We start from the raw sequence: 16,999 nt of genomic DNA, 5'->3' as shown, positions 1-16,999 counted from the left end.
CCTTGCTTCTAAAAATTACTAAGAAGGCTTGTTAACCCTTGTGCTTTTCATAGAAGTTAGTTTTTCTAACAAGACAGACAAAGCCTTTAAGTAAGCTGTAAAACTGGTCAAAATACTGCATGTTCAAGGCTGCCAAATCCAGGATTGGTTTTGGCACTTTCTAGAACAGCACCATTCTAGAGAACTTACTTCTGTACATCAAATTAAATACCAATTCATGGTGGTAGAAGACTTTATTTAAAGGAGAGAAAATAAACTCACAATGCTTCTAAGAACAATACTGGCCTAAGGGTCAGTTTACAGAAACCACTGATTTTCCTGAGGGCAGCTACTCTTCCTCCTCTGCTGAAAAACTACAATGCATTCAAAACTTTCTCTTGCATGTAAACAGCAAAATCTTTAATTAGCATAGTGTCCAACAAATAAAAAAACAGTACAAAAATCCATTATAACAGTTCAAGCCCGCACTCTACTGCTTTTCAGTTTTCTAACAGTTTCCTTAAATAAGTATCAGTGGATGAGCACAAGTGGATGTGTATAAACCTGACATTTTGTATCAGTAACAGCCGCAGCCATCAGAAAGAGAAAACTTGAAGAAAGAGCAGCCTTAGTGTTAAGCAGCTGGAGGCAGCTCACAGGAGACAGTTTGGTCTCCAAATGTCACGTCAAGAAGCTCCTGCCAGCCTTTCTGTGAACACCAGCATCACCGTGTTTCCTAAGGAGAGCCAGAGCCTCTTCCTGCAGCTCAGGAGGACACTGGGATCCAAGGTGAAGGAGCACAAGGCAGCACTCCAGCACGTCAGGGAATGGGAAGGCCTGCAAAAAAAGGAACATGAGGTGATGTCTACAGTTTGTATTACAGTCATTCAACATAATCAGGCAGCTCTCTAAAGACACTGCTTTGTAGCACTCTCAAAACAGCCAGGAGTCAGATGCATTTTCTCTTCACATTTATCCAGGTTTTCCCCCTCTTGCCCAATCACCATGGTTACCTGTTTTCAAATGTGTGATGTGTACTTTCTACAGTTCCTAATCTATAAAGGCCATTTTATAGTTAAAATGTTTGATTTCATTGTTTATAATTTTTTTTTTTGTACGTAAGTATCAAGGGATTACTCTTAAAATGCATAGGATGATCCATACATGGTATCTCATTGAATTCTCCCACACAGGAGCTTTAGCTATGCTTTCCAACTGCATGGGGAAATTACCCTTGAAAGAAAAATACCACCCTGATGCCATGTGTCAGTTTCCACTCAAAACTCCACAGTATCACAAGAACATCACTGTTCCCTTCTGTAAAGGTATTCTGTGATTCTGTGGCCCTTGCCAGATTGACTTTTTCCAGAACTGCAACAGCTCTTCTGAAAACTTACCTTTAAGTTGTCTGGGAATTCAGCTAATTTCTGCTTTGCTTTCAGAAGCTGCTTTGTGAGCTCAGGGAGTGTAACCGGTTGCCTTGGTTCATCATTGCTGTCAAGAAAAGAGCAGGTGTCATGAGTATGTTAGGTGAGTGTAGCCTCCCTCCTGGATAAGGAGAACAGGAGAGAACTGGCCAAGTGTTTTATGCTCTAGCTCGTTCTTGTTAGTCCCAAACCAATGTTCAACAAAGAAACAGAACTCTTAGATCATGCTTAGCCTTTTCATTTTCCTCCCTTTTTCAAGCTGCCCTGTTTATTCACTGTACCACCACCTCATGCATCACACTACACTGAGTTTATGCACATGGTGGTTCAGTCCAGGGGAAATGCAAGATTTCTGAGCTGTATATTCAAATGTTCCTGGGTAATGGGCTGGAGATTAGAGGCAGTCTAGGCAAAACAAGAAATTTGCTGCACAAACACAAAAAAGAAACTTTTCAACCCACTCATTCCTGTGCTGAGTCTTACCAATTTATCTGGTTGGTGTTAGAGCATGGTTTGTCTGATTCAGTCTCTGAACTCTGTTCCAGGTTGCTTCCCTGGGTGTTTCCATTTGTGTTTTCCTGGAGATTGTTCCTCTGCTGCTGATGCTGGCGGATCATTTCTGCTAAAGTCTCCTGGACTTCAGCTATGTCCCTCTGGGTGTTCTGCAAGGCAGCCATCTCTTCTGAAAGGAGCACTTGGCAACCCTTCAGTTTTGACTGTCTGTCTACATCAACAAAGTCAGTTCTGGAGTCACTCTGTGTCTCACACTTGGGAACTTCAGTTGTGCTGCAGAGATTTTCACCCATCTCAGCTGCAGTTTGAACCGTTTCCTCAGGGGATGGGTCACCTGAAATACAGCTCTTCTCAAGAGCTGTCTGCTCACTGGGACATGGCACAGGGCCCAGCACAGCCTTCTGCAGGCCCAGGGAGTCTTTGGGTGGGTTCCACCACAGCTCATAGAGCCATCTGTAAGCCACAAAGCCCTCCAGACTCCTGCAGGCATCCATGCTCTGAGAGTTTGTGCTGTCCAGTTTGTCTCTCAGGTCATCACAGCCTAATAATGAGAAAAGGATTACAAACAGTTCATAGAACTTTCCAAAGACAATGAGCATATCTCGTAAATGAACCAGGAAACCCTGGAAACCTGTATCAGGGATTTACTCAGATGCTGGCAGAGCAGCACACGAAGTACGAGAGCAAAAGCATCTTTGGTATCTTTGTGAACACAATACTCTGGTTCTAGCTAAAAAGTTCTCATCAGCTACAACAAATTTCCTTGGTCTCAAGCTGCAAAACTTGAGTCACATAATAACAACCCACAAACTAAATACACTGCATACCCTAAAACAAATGGAGGACAAGTTGGAGTATGTGTTGCTATGAAATGAACACAGCATTCTAATGTCCCCCAGCTCCCTCACAGAAGAGAATTCACTCAGTTTCCTACATCACTCACACCAGGTGACACAGCTGAGCTTCCTTCCACAGTCAGGAATTTTCATTGCCCAGTGGTCCTTGCACTAGCCAAATTCCACAAGTTTCCACAGATATGGCTAAGTCTTGCTGCTTCCAAACATTATTTAGCCTAGGAACAGTAATGGACACAGCTGTGCAGGCAGGAAAGAGCCCTGTCAGTGCCAGAAGAGACACAAAGAGAGACTTACCCTCAGGAAGGATGATGTTGCAAATCTCTTGCATCAGAGTGAAATTCCCAGCATCAAAACTGCGGGTCACAGCTCCAAGAATACTTTTCACTGCCTCATCCCACATACCCAAGTGACAGCTCAGGGCTGCGAGGGCCAGATCATGGGAGATATGGAAAAGCACCTACAGGAAGCACCAGAGATTACAGTTAACAGTTTTACTGCAAAGTATGAGCTTATGACAACTGTGGAAGAGCCCAGAAGCACATGACTTGACCAAAAGCAGTTTTAGTGACAATGCAATTTGCAGTCTCCTTCATGCAGGAGATAGAGCATTTTTACATCACTTGGAGCTGTAAAATCAGCCACTGTGCTTGCCTGTGTCTTAGGAAGCAGATGAGAAGTGGGAGCAGTGACTCACTGTGGTCACAGAGAAGAGCTGCAGGAGCAGCAGTCTATGGACAGACCTTGCAAACTATTTTGACAACAAGCAGCCTTACCTCCCCTAAGAGTCCCTGAATCGGTGCTGAGACTACTCAGCTCTGTCAATCACTCCCAGCCAGCACATCTCAGTGACCTCAGTGCTCACCCCCAACACCCTATGCCAGCTCTTATCCTGCACAGAAACAAATGCAGAAACAACTGCTGGCTACCAGCTGCTGATCATCTCTCTCCCAGACTAAAACCCCACCCTGCAGCAGGGTGCAGACATCAGTTCCCTGGGAATGGCTGCTGCAACACCACAGAGTGGCTGGATTTACTGCCCATGCCCAAGTGAGGATTTGTGCCTGCACAGATCAAAATCCACTTACCTGCTTTGGGTGTGTGTTGCTGGTTGAGGGAGGATGCTCAATCCTGCGAAGCTGCTCCTGTGCACATGTGGCTTGTTCTGTTGTGTCCATGCCCAGCACATTCTGCCACACTTCTGTCACCATGACAAAAAATGAAGCCTCTCTGTTCAGCTCCCAGCTGTGGTAACAGGGGGGCACAGGACTCTTTCGCTCACAGGGGTTCCTTTCACTGAGGCACCTGCAGAGCAGTTCATTCAGGCAGAAAACAAGTCTTTGTCCCTTTAAAAAGGAGGGAAAAAAAAAAAAAAAAAAAAAAAAAAAAAAAAAAAAAAAGCACTGAGCTGTTGCAACAAGAAAAGCAATCCCTTGCTGACCACAGCAGGTAGAGTGATTTAAGAACATCATGCCTGGTAGCAGCTTCTTGGTGACAGAGCCTAAGGGAAGTCAGAAGAAACTTCAGAGCAAGCCAAGGTAGCCCTTGTTTCTCAGTCCACAAAAAGATTTCAAATTAAAGCCTCCAGCAGCTGCACTTCCAGTTGGTTCATTAGTTCCTTTAATGTAAACAGCAAATACTTAACTTCTTACTTCTCATGATTGGTACTACACTTAAAGTAAGAATCCCACTTTTCTCTACAACCTCTCATATAACAATAAGCAGAGTCTACACACCTCCCCACCACGACCATTCCACAGGCTCGTTCCAATATTCTCCTAGAAAAATATTTTTTGAAGCAAAACCAGCCCAAAGGACCACTTATGGACTATTAACATATGGGAAGTGGTGGCAAGTTTGTCAACTGGAGAGAGATAATACTGAAGAAGGTGGAAAGGAAAGGACCACACTCACAAATAAAGTTTTATGCTGCTGAAGGACTTCCTGAGCTCCCACCCAGTTCCTGGATAACAGCAGGTCTTGGGCACATCTCAAAGACAAAGTTGCTGACAACTCCTCCTCCCCAGATATTAGAGCAAGCTCAGCAGCAGTTTTAAGAGATGTCACATCCCCCTTTTTCGACAACACTTTAACAGCATCATAGGGTGAGGAAGCTCCCAAATAACTGAAAAAGATAAAAACAAAACAAGTTGATTGGTACTAAAATAGTTTTTAAATTGGATTGCAACACAGTAGCACAAATATACAAATGAGATGACTCTGGATTTTCCACAGTTCTCAGAGCTCTCACTGCTTTTTCTTATTAAAGTTTGCTATAGACATATGGTGAACAATCTGATGAAAAGCCACAAAGGGGAAGTCACACAGCCTTAAAGTCAGGACTGAAATCTCTGGTGGTCTGCACACCACACATGGCTTGGATGAGCAATAAAACTAAAAAGATTCAGAAGACAAAGGGTATATGCAGCTGTTTGTCCCTACTGCATTTCTCTGGATTTCATGCAAACCCTTTCACAAGCGTGACACCCACAAAAATGCCAGAACTGAAATCAGCACCAAGCAGAGGACACTACTCCAGTAAAAATATTTCAAGGGGTATTAGTAATTTTGGTAGTCAAGAAGTTTAAACACTCCAGTTGGAGCAGGATAACCCAATGACCAGGATATTAGCTAAGGCTCCAAGAAACTCAAGATGAACTGCTGCACTGCATGTTTCCAGTGGAAAGGCTGGAAATCTCACATAAGCTTCTTGTGGACAACCTAATCTTAGTCTTGCTAGACTGCTTTTCAAAAACTTCCAGGAATGTCTGTGGAAAGAGATGGCTCTACTGTAAAGGGTATTTGGACTTTCTGCTCTGAACTGCTCTCTGGAGCTTCACTTCCCACTTACATTGGAGGAAATTTAGTGAGATCAGGCTCAGAAAGCACGTAAGACAAGCAGTGACCAAACCTGTTAACAGATTTCAACTGATACAAAACCAAGAACTTTAATTCATGGAAACAATTCTGTCTTCTCCCCAGTAAGACTCACCATTTGGCAGCCATGGAATAATGACCATCTTTCTCCAGCAGAGCTGCCCAGCTGGTGTAGAGATCCTTCAGAACTGGATCTTCTGGGCGCAGCCTGGCCTTAGCCATTACAATTGCTTCCCTGATGCACATAAGGGAAACCAGACAGGAAAGTTAAACTGTGTGCAAAGAGTGAATCAAAATGCTCAGTCTACCCCACTAAAAAAAACCAACAAAACAACAAGATGAAGTGCTAAACATAAATATACAGCAACCTGTAAAAGTTGTTCACTTTCAGGAGCTCGATAGCCTCATAGACTTTATGGATGGACAGGAGATGGGAGGCAGCCTTCACATACTGCTCCTGAAAACACAGCTGCTTGGCAAAGGCTTCCACTGTCCAAACCCAGGCCTGGTAGCCAACTGCAAAAGAGGAGGCAACACCATTGGAGGCAGTTTTATAACTGGAAGAATTCCTGTGAGTTACCATCACTGTTTTCTTCAATATGTACCTCTGCTCTGCCCATAACACAAGTCAGTGAAGTGGGGCAAAACTAACTGAACATAACTGCAGGACTTCACTGCCAGTAAAATAACTTAAAAGCATATTTAAACCAGCAGCAAGCTGTAAGGACTGCTAATCTTATCACAAAGAACTAATTCCTGAGCTTCTGTCCAGAACCACCAGAATGAGGGGGCTCTTGGCATCCAATTCCACCAGTTTATGTGGTGCTAGAGCAAACATACCCATGGGTGACATGGCTACCAGCTGGTCTGTCAGCTCCCCCCTCTCAGCAGCTGCCTGGAGGACACCCTTCATGTCTCCTTTCCACAGCATGAGCTGCTGGAAGAGCTCTGCATGCCCATTCTCCAAGTGGTGTTTTCCTGTTGGAAGCAAACATACTTCCCATCAGCATGAGTGCAACAGCATCATTTGTCACAGTAAAATTGCTTGGCAAAAGAAAAATCACTCAAGCTCAACATAAGGCAGGTTTACATCTGAAATATGTAAAAACTATCTGGGAGAAAGATGTATATTCTTCTCACACATTCTAAATCCCAGACTGTAATCTACAGTAAAGAAAACTCGAGCATTTTTCCCAATTTGTTTTCTACTTGAATATAAAAGTTACAGTGGACATACTCTTATGCCACTTACCTTCCATATCAATCATCTTGTGCAGAGAATCCCTGTCTGTGAACAGCCCCAAGTGGATACAGTCCTTGAGGTCAGGGGACACATCATTATTATCTAAACCAGATAAGAATAATTAATATTTAGGATTTAACAAAGAACTAAGAATGTGCCAAGTCACTGTATCATTGTACACCACTCAAGTGGTGGCAAATACTTCTGTCTTCTACTTTCTTTCCTGTACAGCAGATTTAATAATTTGCTGGTCAACACTCAGATCTAAGTTTGATATCACATCAAGTCACATTCTCTGATAAAGGTGAGAATTTAAAAAAATAATGTCCTGTCATTTAAGTCAAGTCCCTGGACACTTGATTTTGAGTATTTAAGAGCATCTACCCTCTTAAGTACTTTAAATTTTATACTGATACCTTTAGTTTTCAGACATGCAGCCAACCTCAAGCAGTCCTGATGCAATTCTTCTTTTGATCTGTGATCCATTAATGTGCTAAAGGGCAGAATGGAACGAGGCTTCCTCTTCTTCAGAGAGGCATCAGGAGCTTAAAAATCAAAAACACTTTAGTCACTGCTGCTGCAGTTACAGCAGAACTTCTCAGTTTATTTCAAAAGCACTCTTTTCTTTCTCTGGCACTTATTTGGTGTCAAATAGGAAGGGAAGCTGCAGTCAAACAAGTCTAGAATGGGGAACTCTGCCTTGATACAGGACTGTTAAAAATCCCTGAAGGTACTAACTTGGTCTCTCTTTAGGTGGATCCTTTTTCACAGGAGCAGCTTTCTGGGTCACAGAAGGCTTTGAAAAGCTGAATGAAGAATCATCACATGCAGATGAAGATGTATCCTTGGACACTGTGGAGTCAAGTGATTTAAAATAGGAAAAGCAATGAATGGAAATGCACACAGAATAATTCACATAGTCACACTCTGTTACATTAATTTTGAAATAGACAGAAACCAAGCTTTGCTTTGCCATAGACTTAACAGCTTTATAGGGAAAGGAAATATCAAGAAAACAGAAAACTGTTAAAGGCTAAATGATGTCAAGAGACACCAATGAAAATCCACCAGCATTATAAGATTTATCAATGCTGATCAAAAATGGCATTGTTTCAAGCCAAAGACAGTAACTCTGTTCATGAGGCCAGAATCTCTTTATCTAAAGACAATTAGTCCCAAACTAGTTTAGAAAATTATAAAAGGCATTCCAGAGCCTTTTTCCTTCAAGTGGACGATTTCAATTCGAAACCATGCAATGAGAAAATCTACATGAAAATTAAACTTGATGATACTTAGAGGGCTGAACAGTCTGAGAAACACTGAACTAAGATGATTTGATTTATTACCAGTCACAGAGACTTTATCAGCCAACTCTGCCTCCTGAGCTTCTTTTTCTCCTTCGTGGTCTGACACTCCATTTTCCTCCAGCAGCATTTCCTTCATGCTGTCATCTCCATTCATGGCATCATTTGCATCCTGCTTGCCTGGACTCTTGCCTACAGGCTTTTTCTTCTTCTTGGCTTTGACTTTTGGCTGTATACTTCTTTTCTTCTCTAACTCTATACTCTTTTTGCCTGTAAAAGTGCAAATTTTAGTGTATTAACTGATCTTAGGATCAACATTTAGTTCCCAAATAAGTACACTCAATTTAAACCTAGACACAGTTTATTCCTGAAGAGGAAGATTTGAAATTCAGCACAAGAACTTGCATCATTTCAATATGGCAACTTTCCATTTCTCAGCTCCAACATCACCTTCAGGAAAGATTTTCTGTTTGAATACACTCACCCTGAGGAGGCCGTGTGTGTTCCTGCTTGGAGATGTGCCATTTGTGAACAGAAAAATCATCTGCTCCTGTATAAACACAATCTGCATCCACTGGGGACCACTGGACACTCAGCAGGCGGCCCTGGTGCCCTCGGTAATTGCAGAGTGGCTCTTCCTTCATCACATCCCACACCTTGGCAACAAAGAAGAAATCCAATTACTCAGAAAGTCACTTCACCTAATACTCTGCATTTTCCCATGATTTGCACAGATAGGAACTTCTCTTTTGGGATTTTGCAGGGGTACTTCAAACACCAACATGCAAATGGAGAAAATGCAGATTTCCTTTGTTTGCACTGATACAGCTGCACAACATCTTTCTTTACTAAAGATCCAAAAGTGATAATATGAGCACCTAAATGACTGGACTTACAAATCAATTTACAAATCACAAAATAATCTGTGTATCAGGTATCCAGAACCAGCAGATAAACTTGCAGTACTTCAATAGTTTATCTCACAAAAACAGATTTTGCTTTTTGTTCAGCTGTGGAACGGGCGATTTGAAGTACAAATCTGAAATGCTTTGGGCAATACCTGAGCAGTGCCATCATAGCAAGCAGACACCAATCTCCCCTCATGGTGGGGGCTCCAAGAAAGACTTGTGATTTTAGCTGTGTGCCCAGCCAGAGTTCGAAAAGGCTCTGTTATAGTCAAAGGATTTTCTGAAGAGTTCTCTGAAAGAAAAAAGAAACATTATTTAATATGGCCAGAAAGACAAAAGAGAAATAAACAATAAAGATGCCAAGATTTGGAATATAATCTGCAAACTGTTACCTACAACATTCTTCAGATTATGCACATAAATGGTGGCATTGATGGAGCCTGAGGCTATCAAGTAACTCAGCTCTGGCTGGGTCCCGTGCTCATGATGCCAACGAATGGCATTGATCAGTTTGTGATGCTGCTGGATAGTGCAGAGCAACTTCAGGTTTGGTGCCTGAAATATTTCAATTGAGCTGAAATGTAAGAACAACAGTGTAAGAATTTCAGTAGCTGGTGAAAATGGGAACATTTTTGTTATCTTGCATAAGTAGAATTGAAGCACATGAATTAGAGTAACTGAGTTTGTGCTTTCTGGATTCAACTTAAACTCTGGTTTCACTGGTCAACAAAAGTACATTTCAACCATGAGTGGATCCTTGAAATAGAATTTAATGTGATAATGAGGATCCTCCATGCCAAAAGCAGCTACAAGTAACAGCAGGGAATGCTGTACTACCGTGATTCTAATACATCAGCAGTGAAAGAACAGAGACAAACCGGGGCAACAAAAAGCACTTTTGCTTCACCCCAGTGACTGCAGTCAAGATCAGCACAGACACCACCTTAACCCACAAGCTGGACATACCCATCCTCATTGCCAAGAGCCAGGAGTTTGCCATCTGGTTTCCAGCTGACCTCTGTACGTGCAGGCAGCTTGTGCTGCAGAAAAAAGACACAATTATTGCCAAAACCCCCCCAAATCTCTCTCACACACATCCAACACAGCAAGGCTGGCAACTGGACAGAGCTGCAATTAGTCTGCAAAATGAAAAGTCATAAAAGTGTTCATTGCTTTTGTAGTAGTAACATAAACCTGAGCAATTAAGACTGAAATAACTGATGCAAGAACCAACTGGTTTTCAGTGTTGTTTAGTTCTGAGAAATATTTTGAAATTTTGTCTTGATTCCAGTAGGACCTTGATGTTTCACAACACTACACACCTTGGAAAGCAACAGACTTTGCAAGCAAATTATTTCACACTTCAAAAGAAACCAAAGTTTACTTTTAATTATCCCTACTCATTTGAATTCAGACAAAAGCTACTTACAATTTACAATTTAGATGCCTAAATATGATAGTTTCAATGCCTCTGGCATTACTCTTAACTCTCAGAGAGTCTTAACTCAAGGAAGAAGATAAAATCCAGCTGATACAAATCAATACCCTTGGACAGACTCCAGCTGACTTAAAAGAACTGAAGATCCAACCCACTTCACTTGTTTTATACTTTCAACTAAGAAATGATTGATCACACTTGAGAAGATACTCAGTGATCACCAACCACTCTGCACTGGCTGCAGCATAAATGGAAACAGCCTCCTGCAAAATCATTACTGTTCTTAATGAAAAATTTTTAAAAGTTCATGGCTGAAGCAAGGGAACTAAAGGAATTGAGGTAAGTAACTCATGCATGCTCACCATGTGGTCTAAGCCAGGATATAATTCAGGATATCACTTCAAGTGCTTTGAAACTGGAAATCTACTATTTTAAACAGCCACACACTGTTTTAAACCCAAACTCTACCCCCATTCACCTTTCCCAAGTAAATCACAGTGTTAGAAAATTAAGCAACTGACACCATAAGATGTGCCATGTTCACACTAGGAGAAAAAAATACCAACCACCCTCTTCAGACACAAATCCATAAACTCTTTAAATAGTTTAAGTCAGTTAGTGTCACTGAAGTTGATCTGTGGAGACTGAGGGGTTCAAGTTTTTTGTTACAGATACATCGAAAAGGCAAAATCAGAAACTTAACAACAGGGCCATGGAAATTCTGGTGTGGTTACTGTAAATCCATAAAAACCCCTCAAATTCATACTCACTTTGATTGAATTGGTGTCTCTGATGACTTTGTTGATGTCATTTGCTTCTCCATTAAGTTTCCAGGGATTGTGTTGAAAAACAATTCCTTCTCCAGCACAACTATATAAAGTTACAGAGGGCTGTTCACTTTCTTCTCCTATCCAACAGAGAAAAAGAGCTAGTTACACTCTGTTCTTCATCAGTCTTTACAGAATCTCTCCCACTATAAATCAAAGCATTATTTCAGAAAGCAATATACATCCTTCAATTGCCTGTAGTCCAGCAGCAGGAAATTCTCACAGTACAACCCTCTAAAAGGAGCTCCCATTTCTACCAACAGATCCCTCATAGCACAATCACTGCAAACAGCAAAATTCCCTTTTAAATTTTGGTCCTTAAAAGAAAATCCAAGTTGTGCAAGAAGGGCTAAATTTCAAACAGCAGAAACTCTGAAACCTGTATTTGATTTGATGCAATTGCTGCAGGAAGCCTGTTTTCCTGGTCTCTAACACCCTGAAGCAAGCCCAGAAGTGTGGGGCACTACTCAAACCTATTTCCTGAAGGTACCAGAATTCACAAACTACAAGAGTTTGCACCCCTGCAAAACTGTTAACAGTTACAGAACACATTCTTAGCTGCTTCAAAGGATTGCCACCAAGCAAATGGGGCTCCTTCTCCTAAGAAGGGTGGGAAGAGCAGCTTCATGACATATGTGTGCTCTGCATGGACATTCTACTGTCACAGGGTATTGGAAGACTCACCAGAAATCAGAGGAGGAGTTGGAGGACCCCAGGCTAATGTGTACACTGTCTTCTTGTGGTAAGTGCTAGAGATCTGAGGTGGCTTATTCTTAGCACTGGGCAGGAAGATAAGGAAGCAGGGGCAGTCAGATTTCAGCAAATGGAAATGAAAAAAAGATAAAATCAAAGCAACGTACTTGAGACACCAGGTGCTCTAACATTCTAAAGCCATGGCTCAACCAAGTTTTCTTTAACATCTGCTGTAGATACTAAAATGGTAACACAATTGTCCTGGTGACCTCCCCCTCCTTGCTGCTCCTCTTTCCCTGAAAATGTCTTTCTGGGTAAAGTATTCCTGAACTTTGACTAATTTTAATTTAATCTCACTCATCTAACAGCAAAGGTATCCCTCAGGAAAGACCACACCACCTCTGAGTGGTAACACACCAACAGGATCTGACACTGATGAATTTGAAAGCCACTTTTTCACCTGCTGGACAAAGTGTCAAATATGCCAACTTTCCCATCATCTGTTCCAAAAGCCAAGGAGCCTTCCTTAGTTGGATGCCAGGATAACTGCAAGAAAAATACAGAGGCACAAAATGACCTAAGGTACAAAGACCTTATTGCTAAATAATAAACAAAAGAAAAATTCTGAAACTGATGAGCAAGGACCTTATACCCACCCTTCCAACCACAGCCACTTGATCTGATCACTCTGCTCTGAGTATCAAAGGCTTTCCCCCTTCCAATTCTGATGGGGTAAGATGCAAGGGACTAAAATCATTAAAATGCTATTTGATAGCTAAATTACAAAACAGAAATAGCTGCCAGCTATTTTACCAGGCAGTAGCTTTTGACCAACCAGTGGTTAAACCCCAACTGAAGACGCCTGTGTTGGCTGTACTGGCTTTTTGTACCTGTCAAATTTCCTAGCAGAGCAAGGGAAACTATGGATGAAGCATGGAAGAATCATGAAGGAGCTTAAAAGTGAAAAAGTAACATAACAGCCAGCTGGACTTCAACTTATTTCTGATTCATCTTATTTCAGATGAAAAAGCAAGCTTCTATGATTGTAAATAGGTCTAAAAACTTGTTGCCAGATTCTAAAGTGGATTGTATACAGAGAGAATAGAGTATAAAATGAACAATTTGGCTTTGCTTCATTTTAGCTGGGACAAACATTCAGAGTGAAACAGAGAAAAAACCATACTTGAAAAAATTTAAGTGAAAACAAGAGATAAGGGAAGAAAAAAAGGGAAGAAAAAAAAGGAATCCAAAGCACACTTACTGCTGTAACCTTGGACTTTATGCTTTGCCAGAAGGTTTTAACATCATAAACGTTGTTCACAGACAAAGTGTTCCACACTCGGATCATGCTGTCCCCAACCCCTATGGCAAGGCAGCCTGTGTCCACAGGGGAGAAGGCAAGGCTATAGACAAATCCTCCAAGGGAGGGCATGGTCCAGCTGCAATCCAGAGTTGACAGATCCCAGCATTTCACCTGAAGAATATTTAAGGACCAAGGAATGGTTAAACACAGAGTGACTGACAGGACAAGAAAAATCAAAGCAGAAGTGAAACGAAGAATCAAAGGGTCAAAATGCAAGGCTTGATAGGATGTGATCTGCATCCAGAGGATTCCATGTCAGACAGGGATGCAGTAGCTGCAAGACTGGAATAGATACAATGAATTCATTTTACTAAATTTCTCTTCCAGTTTCAAAACAGGAAACACTCTGCTACCAGTAAAAGACCAAAGATTGAAAAGAAAGGCTGATTAAAATATAGATGCATTAGTTTGTACAATTAAATGATTTTAAGAAGGAAAATCAGGCCTTTTAAAAGTGAAACATAGAGGAAAAGAAGTGAAAAACACCTTTCATTAAATGCTTACTGTTTAAGTCCAGAGTCATAAGCATTCACCCCACCATGCTAAGAGGTTGAGCTTATAAACTAACAGAAACATGCACAACCTGTGTTGTGTTACAACTCTTAGTAAGGGATGTTATAAAATGCTAAAATAAACCCACTTCAAGGGAAAAACTGTGGCCTGAAAGGGTGAATCTTACTCAGTCAAATGGCATTGTAGAGGTATTCCTATGCTAATTTTTAAATGGTTCTTACATCTCTGTCCATTGAAATGGAAAAAAGGAGCTCTCTGTCTTGGTCCTTCACAGAACTCAGATTGAACACAATTCTGGAGTGGTTTTGTCCTTCTGAAGATCCCAGAAGAGTCCACTTGCGTTTGCCAGGCTGGGTCAAATTCCAAAGGAGCAGTTCTCCTCTACAAAATTGAAATTTATACAAATTTTTCACTTCAGAAGAACAACACAGGCCCTATACAGACTATATGACAAATATACTGCAAGTCAGGAGTACCAGAGTTCTGCAGACATCCAGTGCTTGTACAAAGCTACACACACAAACTCCACCTAAAAACTGACACTTTTTCCCAGTAGATGAGCAAAACCACAATTAATGCTATTAGCAGTCAATATTCAGTTATATTATGGGACAAATAGTAATTTTCTCAATGTCTGAACTCTAACGCTCAGCCTGCAAAGGAAGGAAGAAAGGGGTGTCTTTTGTACTCAGCACTTCCCCCAGCAGGAACAAAGGAATGTGCAGCTGCTGCTGAGTGTCCCACTCACCCAAAGCCACTGGACACAATGTCACTGGGGTGGCCAGCAGGCCAGAGGACAGTGAGCCAGATGCGCTCCTTGACCGCGGGATCCACGGCTCCTCCTCTCCTCTTGGTGGGCGGCAGCTTCAGAGTCATCACACCTGCACAACCAGGAGGTATTACTGCACCTCACACACTCCCAAAGATACAGGAGTCCTGGGAATCTGCAGCTTTAATGGCATTCCCCATGCTTTAGCACACAAAGGCTGCAGTTCAAGAGCTGCTCCACACCTTGCTGCTGTTTATCTCTTACTTACTCCTGCCTCTGGTACAGCTCCATATTCGGATGGTTTGATCCTTGCTTCCAGAGGCCAGGTAACAACCTTTCTTCGTGGCTGTGTCCTGTGTCAGCTCCCCGTTTGGAACCTTGCCTTCTTCTGAAGGAGCTGCTGAATACCATTGAAGTCATATTATTACGCTTTAAAATTCAAAACTTCATAAAAATGAGCTGAAAATTATACTGATTTGTGTCTGAACATATTTTGTTGAACTTAGCAGTTGCTTAGCTAGTTACTAACCTTCTGTAAAAAATTCAGTCTTGTAGAAGGACATTTCTATGAACTAAAAACTACTCCACAAACTGTTAATCATGTCTACATACCCTGGAGCTCATCCTGCCAAGCAGGTAACCTTTCCTCCCCAGGCACAGGGCACCAGGCCAGACAATGGATTTCATCCTCATGGCCTCTCAGCCGGTGCACAACTTCTTTCTTCCTGCTGATATCAATTACCACCACCATGCCATCCTTGTAGCTGAAAGCAGAGATTTAAATTAATCAAGAGATTCTTGGATCCTTGTGGAATAATATCCAAGGTGATTTACAGGCTCTTTCCAGGGTCGTTATCACCCTAGTACAGAGAAGGCAGCCTGAACCATTACACTTTTAGATTTCTTTGCCTTTGCAGGTTTACCAAATCAAAATGTTATTTCTAATTTGTTTTACTCCAAAACTAAAAGAACAGCCATCGAGACCTCTTAAAAATTAACTTTCAACGACACAGCAAAACTTCCCAATTAAAGAGTGGAAAACAAAACATAAGGAATAATAACTAATGAGCATTTACCCAATGGCTACCAGGTTTTCATTATGAGGAGAACAGGTGAGGCAGAAAACTGTCCGGGGCTCTGGGAAGAACTGCTGGCTGTCACTTCTGTTGTGCCAGTAGCAAACAATGACACCTTTCTCATCACCAGACACAATCAGGTCTTTCACAAGAGGTGACCAGTGCAGCGCCGAGATCGGGTTCTGAGGAAAGAGCATTGGAAACGTTTAGAGCTGTTTTACTGGCATGTAATCCAGAACAACAGGCAGGAAATAATCTGTGAAAAGATTATCTGTGCCCAGCATCAGCTCGGTTTGTCCCAGAGTGTCTCAGTTCTTTCAGGCTTTAGAGGATGGAGCTGCTGATGGGCAACAGTAACTCTTAAAATACACATTCAGTCTGTCCTGTGGGCCACAGCAACCTGCAGAGATCATTTTAGGCGAGCTGGGTTAAGCAGTAATGAGTCAAAACCACTTCAGTGCGGCTCTGATGACAACCAGCAGCTAATTACGGTGATGAACAGCGCTGCAGGCTAAGAACAAAGAGCGGGCCAGGAGCGTCCAACGCACTTAATTCCACCGGCTCTGAAATTCACTTTTGGGCAAAGCTGCCCCACCGTGCTTGTGTGCGAGCCCCAAACCCCGCGGGTCCCCGTGCCCGGCTCCCACCTGGTGCAGGCTGTACTCCAGCACCGCCGACAGAGTCCCGCTGTCCCAGATCTTGACGCTCCCGTCGTCCGAGCTGCTGGCGCAGAGGCTGCTCTGCCCGGGGCAGTGGCAGAAGGCGAAGCCGGAGATCCTGTCCGTGTGCCCGATGAGCTCCCCTGCCGCGACACCGACAAATCGTCACGGGGCACCGCAGCCTTCCGAAACCCCCGCACCCCAAAATCCCCGCCTCCCATGTGCCCTGCCCGGGCTCCCGGTGGCGGGGAGGCCCCGCAGCCCCCCTGTACAGTGCGGGGGCCGGGGAAGGTTGTGACCGTACCGTAAAACGTGGGGGCGGCGGCGGCGACATCCAGCAGGCAGATGCGGTGCCTCGCCGCGAAGCCGAAGAGGTGGCCGTCGCTGCTGGCGTCGCTGCAGCGGCTGCTGTACCAGTTGGGGGAGGCGGGCAGCGCCCGCACGCCCATCCCCGAACCCGTCCCCGCTCCCGTCTCCATCCCCGTCCCCGCCGCCATCGCCCCGCTCCCCCCGCGCCGCCCCACGTGCCCCGGGCGCTGCCGCCCAGCGCCGCGCA

At 43.1% G+C, this 16,999-nt stretch overlaps 1 protein-coding gene across 2 annotated transcripts; it reads right to left on the bottom strand.

Annotated features, from left to right (window-relative positions):
* Positions 1-214: 214 nt before the first annotated feature.
* GEMIN5 (gem nuclear organelle associated protein 5) lies at positions 215-16,954 on the bottom strand. 2 transcript variants are annotated; one of them, XM_056502719.1, is made up of 28 exons: positions 16,748-16,954; positions 16,432-16,586; positions 15,785-15,966; positions 15,321-15,472; positions 14,977-15,108; positions 14,688-14,820; positions 14,161-14,320; positions 13,325-13,537; positions 12,524-12,609; positions 12,055-12,149; positions 11,314-11,450; positions 10,072-10,145; positions 9,498-9,679; positions 9,258-9,397; positions 8,682-8,853; positions 8,240-8,467; positions 7,632-7,745; positions 7,310-7,438; positions 6,903-6,995; positions 6,491-6,628; positions 6,019-6,166; positions 5,766-5,885; positions 4,688-4,898; positions 3,862-4,119; positions 3,071-3,233; positions 1,890-2,460; positions 1,377-1,473; positions 215-816 (listed from the first exon to the last, which is right to left on the bottom strand). In XM_056502719.1, exons 1-28 carry the CDS (start codon positions 16,938-16,940, stop codon positions 661-663), a joined length of 4,632 nt encoding a protein of 1,543 aa, XP_056358694.1. In that variant the 5' UTR covers positions 16,941-16,954; the 3' UTR covers positions 215-660. The 2 variants fall into 2 exon arrangements, with proteins under 2 accessions (XP_056358694.1, XP_056358695.1); XM_056502720.1 differs by having other exon boundaries at positions 14,977-15,105.
* Between the last annotated feature and the right edge of the window lie 45 nt (positions 16,955-16,999).

This window comes from Oenanthe melanoleuca, chromosome 13 (assembly GCF_029582105.1).
Source record: "Oenanthe melanoleuca isolate GR-GAL-2019-014 chromosome 13, OMel1.0, whole genome shotgun sequence".
NCBI classification, from domain to species: domain Eukaryota; kingdom Metazoa; phylum Chordata; class Aves; order Passeriformes; family Muscicapidae; genus Oenanthe; species Oenanthe melanoleuca.
The sequence above is the reverse complement of the archived record's forward strand: the minus strand, read 5'-3'. Positions and strand labels throughout refer to the sequence as shown.